The 8614-nt window shown below is 35.6% G+C and overlaps 1 protein-coding gene across 1 annotated transcript in view; it reads left to right on the top strand.

Moving 5' to 3' along the window:
• The window catches only part of LOC111085541 (ras-related and estrogen-regulated growth inhibitor-like), a 27661-nt gene extending 20334 nt beyond the window's left edge, over window positions 1–7327 (top strand). The window contains exons 5-6 of the mRNA XM_022384578.1: window positions 4082–4205; window positions 7154–7327. Of these exons, the coding sequence (XP_022240286.1) occupies window positions 4082–4205; window positions 7154–7327 (298 nt within the window). The remainder of the gene's footprint in view (window positions 1–4081; window positions 4206–7153) is intronic.
• The last annotated feature ends 1287 nt before the right edge of the window (window positions 7328–8614 follow it).

The following is an 8614-nucleotide window of genomic DNA, read 5'->3' as shown; positions in this document are numbered from 1 at the left end:
TCTACATGTGCCGATGTTTCCGTTTATCAACGTTATATTTTAAGATCTGTGCAAGAACTTGGGCTAACAGATGTTTCCGCATATAAAAGTTATTTTCAAATTTTGTACACCAAAAAACTTTTCAATTATATTTTTGCAGTCCATATAGTGATGAACGTGTGACACTTATTACTACGGTGTCACGAGTTTGTTTCTTCATCCCGATTGCTTTGATATGAAAACTCTGCATGATATATTGATAAAAGAATGTAATCGTAAATCTTGAAAAATATATCGCAACATTAACTGCGATTTACAAGTTATAAAATGTTTCTGTTTGCATCCATTTTGCTTAGAATCTGTGTACTTTGTAACATAAATTAACATTTTGTGATGTGGAATTTGTAACAGTTATTTGTTATTTAATGGGAAGAAGATGCGAGACCTAAACATATTGCACATTTCAAACGGAGTTTGTTCTTCGTCTTTACGACGACATGTAACTCTGTCAATGAAATAATATTAGTAAAAGAATAAGGCGTGTCTTTATAGGCAAAGGAAAAATGTTTTGATATTTCATGTGTCATTGTAGGTTTTAGTATAGTTAGTTAAGCCACTTTTAAAGCTTCTCGTGTATTATAATAATGGATAAAATCATATAAGGTGTTGTTTTATTTTTTAGAAAGTGTAAATAATGTAAATATCTACTGATTGGAAAGCAGCATTTATGGGTTTTTCTACTTAATTCATTACTTCAGTTATTGGCTTCATGTGGATTTATTTCTTTGGAAGTTGAATTTTGTGCAAAGCTACATGAGGGCTATGTGCATTACCCGTCCTAATTTTCAAATGATAAACAATTCAGGGCCTGGCATAATCTAGTACTTAAGGCGCTTGACTCGCAATCTGCGGGTCGAGGGTTCGCATCCCATAACCGAACATGTTAGTTCTTTCAGCAGTGTTGGTGTTTAATGTGACATTGAGCAGCCCAAGAGTTGGAGGTGGGTAATGTTGACTAGCTGCCTTTCCTCTATTTTAGACGGGTAGCGCAGATAATCCTGGAGTAACTTTGCGCGAAATTCAACAAAAAATAAACACTATACAAGATGGAAGGCAGATAATAAATACCACCGACCGCCAACTCTTGTCAAACAGAATAGTGTGAGTTGAACGTCACTTATATAACGCACCTACGGTCCAGAGTGCTGATCTCAATTTTGTTGGAGGGGGCAGTAACAGGACATAAACCACAGAACCTTGGATTCACGGCTCAAAAATGCTGAAGTCGATTTGCGTGTGTGTGGGTGGGGGGGGGGGGGAGTAACAGGACACAAACCGGATCCTGAGATCAACAGTCTAACTGCTGGAACGCCTGCTCCTCTGGATGAATATAGAGTCATTCTATTACATTAACGTATTTCTTCAGTGACAATAGAATGATGAAATCTTTGTAGTTTCCCCATCTTTGGAATTTCAATGCTGTTTTATCTAATTCTTGGTCGTGTCTCGTGAAATGTTATAATTCCAGGTCTCTGTGAAAATAATAAAGAAACATATGAAATGAGATAGTTGAAGCTTTATTAGTTTGTTAGTATTTGGTAAGAACACCAGTGCAAGTTCTACACCTATTTTTATAGCAAACTGATCTCCTGTCTCAGGCATTAGGTGGTCTCTGGAAGAAACTGATTACACATTTTATAGGCTCTGGTCATGTCACTGAAGACTCTTCTACTTCCCATTTTGTGCATGAATTTGGCGATTAACGATAAGTAACATTCTAATGTTTGTTTGTTTTTGAATTCCGCGCAAAGCTACACGAGGGCTATCTGCGTTAGCCGTCCCTAATTTAACAGTGTAAGACAAGAGGGAAGGTAGCTAGTCATCACCCACTCAACGAATAGTGGGATTGACCTTCACCTTATAACGCCCCACGGCTGAAAGGGCGAGCATGTTTGGCGGGACGAGGATTAGAATCCGCGACCGCAGATTGCGAGTCGAGCGCCCTAACCACCTGGCCATACTGGGTCTTATTCTAATGAACCACGTCTTATGTGAATAGCATATTACAATTACGGAAGCTAATTGGCGTTTGTCTCCACTTATATTTTTTCCTATTTTTCTTTTCTTTTGTCATGTCTTTCCTTTTTCTGTCCTTGTAAACACTGTGAGCCAAGTTTGATTTTGATATAAAGTAATTATGTTCACTGCATAATTTCTTTTTTACCTAGTACCAACTCTGAGACTGAACTTTGTCAATCACTGAAACATGGTTACCAGTTTCCTACCATAGTCCTCTAAAACTGTCACGTTAAAAAACAAGCTGTAACTGTAAAAACGTACAGTTACATAATATAAATATTTTTCCAATGCAGCCCAAGCCAATAATGGACTTCTGAAGGAATTTATCATATATTTTCCTACGTTCTGATCCTTGATAACACACACATACACATATATATAAATATATTGATCCATATCAGTATAAGATAGAACTTATATATATATACTCGTACGTGTAAGATTCATAACATTTAAACCTTTTTTCATTTCCATGGATTACAATATCTTATATAGACACATATGTGAAACATGTGGATAATATAATTCGATACTTAAATATGTGTTGTTGTTTTTTTCACTGATAGGTTCCCTTTGCACAGACCTCTATTATTATCAATGAATTAGGACCTACATACATTTTGTAAGTAAACTGCTGTGGAAAAATTATGGTTGTTTAAGGGTATTTAATAGTCCAAAAGTTTCAGATAATATCGAAGACCAACCAGAGATCAAATTTTCAAACGCCATATTGCCCGAATAAACATGTAAATATGTGTATTTAGAATCAATAAGTTACGAAGAAGCTTTCAATTAATGTCTTGTGATGAATATCTGGAAAACAGAAAAAATCTTCTGTTCTTTCCCAGTAACTAGTTACCTGGTTGAGGATGACGTCACTAAAGACGTCACCATCTTGAATTGTTTTCTTCAAATGCGTCTGACATCATACTAATATCAATAATACTAGAAAGGATAAAAGAATAAACTTTTACTAAACATGAAAGTTGTTATACCATTGACTATTAAAATACCATTAACATTAAAAAAAAACGATTGCAGAAAACTACTTGCTAAAAAATAAAAAGTTGTCATACCCTTAATATTTATGGTATCATCAACACTACAGCGAGATTAACGATATCATAGTATCAAAGGTTAAAAGACTGAGTCCAAACTCGTTTAAGCCAAACGTGGCTCAATGATTAATTGCCTAACTATGGATTTGAAGTTCCAGGGTTAGCTCTTTTTAGTCTCCTTATCTCAATAAATAAAATCGCGCTTTGTACTTTGGAGTCGTAAGTATGTTATAAAAATGAAGGTCAACTATTCAATTAGAGTAACCCACGAGTTGGCGATGAGTAGTGTTGACTAGCTACTTTTCACCTAATCTATCATTTTAAATTCAGAGACGGCCAGTGCAGATAGCTCTCGAGTAGCTTTGCGTGAAATACAACAAATACACAAACTCTTTGAAATAATGATTCTTAACGTAACACAGTTTATGCATTGTTATGGGGGAAAATGTTAAGAACAAAAATCTGCACTAATTTACTCTTCTATTCAAGATTTTACTGCTTAAATTATCTGGTTTCTTTTGAGCAGCATTGGATTTCATAACAAAACAACATCATTCCTTTATTTGATGGATAACTTTAAACGATGTTTTTATTGGGTATTTTTAGGAATAATGTGCTCTAAGGAAAGCCAACGAATGACTCTGGATAATTTTAAAGAGTTTCTCATTTGGTGTTTCAGAGTGGTATGCTCTCAGGAAGGCCAACGAATGACTCTGGATAATTTTAAAGTTTCTTATTTGGTGTTTCAGAGTGGTATGCTCTCAGGAAGGCCAACGAATGACTCTGGATAATTTTAAAGTTTCTTATTTGGTGTTTCAGAGTAGTATGCTCTCAGGAAGGCCACCGAATGACTCTGGATAATTTTAAAGAGTTTCTTATTTGGTGTTTCAGAGTAGTATGCTCTCAGGAAGGCCACCAAATGACTCTGGATAATTTTAAACGGTGTTTCTTATTTGGTGTTTCAGAGTGGTATGCTCCAAGGAAAGCCAGAGAGTGACTCTTCTCTACCCAAGATGTACATTCTATGAATGTTCTGCTGCTCGGGAAACTCAAAATGTGGAATCAGCATTTCAAGAGATTTTGTACCAGGTATACTAGAATATAGTTATTATAAGATGTAACGTTACTCTCCTATGTTCCTAATTTTTGGCTATTAATTACGAACATCACGTGACTGTGATCTGACACATGTCATTTTCATGTGCTAAAAGGATCGCATTCGCGTTAGTATTTGCGTGTAATTGGTTAACTAACAAAACATGGCGACTATAAAGTGGTCGAGGTAAAGAACCGAAACTCTCGAAAAAATTATGTTAAATATTTCAAGTACTTCTTTACGAGATAGACGACAGTCGAATACAGATTTTTTCGACAACCAGTCTGTAAATACAAATATGAACGTTACATCGAAAACAGTAAGACATACATCTACTACTGAAAAGTTGGCCCGGCATGGCCAGGTGGTTAAGACACTCGACTCGCAATCTGAGGGTCGCGGGTTCGAATCCCTGTCACACTAAACATGCTCGCCCTTTCAGCCGTGGGGGCGTTATAATGTGACGGTCAATCCCACTATTCGTTGGTAAAAGAGTAGCCCAAGAGTTGGCGGTGGGTGGTGATGACTAGCTGCCTTCCCTCTGGTGTGACACTGCTAAATTAGGGACGGCTAGCGCAGATAGCCCTCGTGTAGCTTTGCGCGAAATTCTAAAACAAAACAAAACTACTGAAAAGAAGTATTTGTTTCTTGATTTGTTTGTTTGTTTTAGCACAAAGTTTCACAATGGGCTATCCACCGCAGAGAATCGAACCAGGATTTTAGCGTTGTAAGGCCTTAAACTTACTGCTGAGAGAAGAGGTAACCAAACCAAAAGGTTCAACTGAGAATCACACCACAAACAGTTGAGCGAGCAAAGCTGGAGACGTGTGCTCTCTACAGCTTAATCCAAGATCGATTCTTTTTGGCAATGATGAACGATAGTTTGTTCGGTTCTACGGCGGAGAGGAGAATGGTATGATAATCAATGAACAACAACTACAAAAAAGCATTCTGGTGGGTTATTAGAAGTTTGGAGCTGCATCTCAGTCAACGGTGTTGGTGATGTACACAAAATTGATGTGGTGATTCATTTTCCAACAAGGCATTGAGTCCAGGCACAAAGGAAATGTAATGGAATGATAATATGTGTGCTAAATTGATGGGAATAATATAGAACATTTGGAGCAGTATTCCACAATCGTACCTTGACAAACAGTATTGAAGCAAGATAACACGGTGTAATGCTCCCTGAGCTTGCAAAACAAAACAGCTAATGCTTTTTATATATTATTTAATCACTCGCACCATTATACAGTAGCGTGGTGTTTGTCAGTCAGTCGATCAGTAGACACTAAAATGACGTTACATAAGGGGTGCTTAACGTTGTAATTTGTATTGTCGTGACGTCAGTGAAACGTGCGCATGCCATAAATCACTAGAAGAATTATGCACTCTGTAGGCTACAACACAACATGATATATGAACTTCAAAAACAAGAAATCAAAATGTTTGTTACTCTTAATTTTGCTTTTATTTACTCTTGGAACATAGCATTTTCAGGGACGTTGGCCAAGTACATCTAGTTGTATATGTATTTTGTTATTTATCTAACGTAGTTCCTAAAAGCACTGATAATAGGTTTCAAACCCGGGATTCTTAGAACTGGAGACAGGAGTGTTATCGACTGGAGTGGGTTAGCTAACAAGATAAGAATATTATCTATCACAAGTTGATGTTAACCGAGTTTTCATCATCATAACGATGATTAGTACGAAAGTTTCGACAGATACATGATTTAATTTTGTTATTTAGTTCGCATGTTTTTAAGTTGATTCATTTTTACCAAAGAGGCCAGTCTTTAATAAAGTTTTCACTTTACCATGCAACTAACCACTTGTATTCTGCATGAGCTATAGGTATACAGCTTACTATTTATATTCTGAAGTAACTGTAGGTATGCAACTGACCACTTGTATTCTGAAATAGCTATATGTATGCAACTAACAATATGTATTCTGAAATAGCTGTAGGTACTAATCACGTGTATTCTGCAGAGGCTATAGGTATGCAACTAACCAAGTTTATTTTACAGCAGTTGTAGGTATGCAACTAATCAAGTGTATTCTGCAGAGGCTATATGTATACAACTAACCATGTGTATTTACAGCAGTTGTAGGTATGCAACTAACCACGTGTATTTTACAGCAGTTGTAGGTATGCAACTAATCAAGTGTATTCTGCAGAGGCTATAGGTATACAACTAACCATGTGTATTTTACAGCAGTTGTAGGTATGCAACTAATCACGTGTATTTTACAGCAGTTGTAGGTATGCAACTAACCACGTGTATTTTACAGCAGATGTAGGTATGCAACTAACCACGTGTATTTTACAGCAGTTGTAGTTATCCAACTAATCACGTGTATTCTGCAGAGGCTATAGGTATACAACTAACCATGTGTGTTTACAGCAGTTGTAGGTATGCAACTAACCACGTGTATTTTACAGCAACTGAAGGTATGTCTCAACGTCATGAAAACGATAAAAAGACATATCCATGTGAAAGTGTTGTGTGTTATGTAGGTGGGTGTTTTAGTTAACCTGTATGTAAAGTGGCGCAAAAACTAAGGTCTGTTGATACGAAAAAATATTTAATAACTAGTTTTATATAAACAAGTATTTGAAGCTGTACATATTTCTAATTTTTGAGCTTCTTAAGTAGTGCTATAATGTGAAAAAAAAAATATTATTTTGAAAATAAGTAAAGCTGTTCCACTATCAGATTGCTTTCATTCATTCTTAATTAATGGTTTTTAACGTTTTAACTTTATGACGTTAGTGATGTTTAAATGCATCTATGATATACAAGTAAACATACATATAAATACAGAGAGAAAGATAGCTACGTTTAGTTACGTATTTTATTGAGTATTCGTTTTTGTAATGTTTACCACTGATGCGAACTCATTTCTTATTGCATCATAACTTTACAATTTTGCAGGTCTTCACTAATAAAGAACAGAGACGACGCTTATCGACGCTTTCTGTACTTGCGCCTAGGATTCAAAATCCAAGAAGAAACAGCGCGGGAAACTCCACGTTGAGCAGCTGGTGGAGAAGGAATCGACCTAATACAGAACACAAAATCCGACAAGACCGAACACTGACGATGTAACTAAAAAAGATCAGAGAAGGAGAAAAATATTTCTTCGTATGATTTCTGTAATATTCACGATAATATCTTCAAATTTGGGCACATATTTGCATTCTCTTATGAATTAATATATACATAATTTTTAGAATAATCTATAGAGTTAAGCTCGTAATTTAATTCAGATTATTTATACAAGAATAGTAAATCAACGTCGTTGACTGTTGAAGTATAGAGGACGCTTGAAGGATAAATAAATATTTTTCGCTTAATAATTTAAAAAAAGTAAAATAATAATTCCATTAAATTGATCAGCAATTACTCATAATTATTTCATTAGTTGAAATTTTGAATTGAATCTAAGACAGTGAGAATTAAGAATTAACCTTCGGACAATTACCGTCGACGTGTTTTATACATTATCTTCTGGAATGTAGAGCCTCAACTTGTAACTCATTTGACTTACAACGCAGAGAAAGATAGCTGAATGTTTAAAAAATCCATTCGCTTTGTGACAGCAGTTCGTTTGTTGTTCACGACTGTAACTGTAAGAAAACAAATTATGTGTTAATGTATCTTATCTTTGATGGAGTGACTTACTCGCAATAATGGCCTCAAGGATATTCTTACAAAAGTGTTCCCAATGATTAGAAAAGCAAATACATCATACTCGACACCGCGATCTTCATTTATACAAGGGGGGGGGGGGGGTAGTGCTGCCGAAGCGCCACTTCTGTACCTAAAATTGTAACTGAGTAGCGACACGTCAAAAACGAATAATATGTACATAAAAGATAAATTATTCAATTTAAACCAAAGCTAATTATCTTTCACAACCAAACTCGCAGAGTGTCATAGAACACCGTAATCACTATTTGAGTTCTCTAAGACCGCCCAGCAACCACTCTGTCACTCTCCCATAGGAGCTAGCGTTCGACCATTTCGGTTCAAGAGGCAGGTGGGTGTCAGCGTGTTATGATGATGAAATGTTTTTTTAAATCATATGTCACGTTATTATATAGCATTAACACTTAGAGAAAAAAACATTTAACAATAAAGCCGTGTGTTTAAAACGTACAGATTTTTAAAAGGATTACTATTTATATAATATACATCAAAGATCGCTTTTTTTTTAGTTATTTGTGTTGGCAAGACCGGAAATGTGCAAAGCATTATAAAAGTTCAAGTTGTTGATAGCGTCTTCTCTTGGAAAAAGATGGGTATTAAATTTAGTATTAATGTAAGTAGTCTCAAATAATCAGTGCTGCGTATATTTTCTTTATTTTAAGTAAATGAGCTCACGAAAAAAAA

Source organism: Limulus polyphemus, unplaced genomic scaffold (genome assembly GCF_000517525.1).
Source record: "Limulus polyphemus unplaced genomic scaffold, Limulus_polyphemus-2.1.2 Scaffold455, whole genome shotgun sequence".
In the NCBI taxonomy this organism is placed as follows: domain Eukaryota; kingdom Metazoa; phylum Arthropoda; class Merostomata; order Xiphosura; family Limulidae; genus Limulus; species Limulus polyphemus.
Note: the sequence above shows the minus strand (reverse complement) of the source record. Positions and strands in the feature narration are given on the sequence as shown.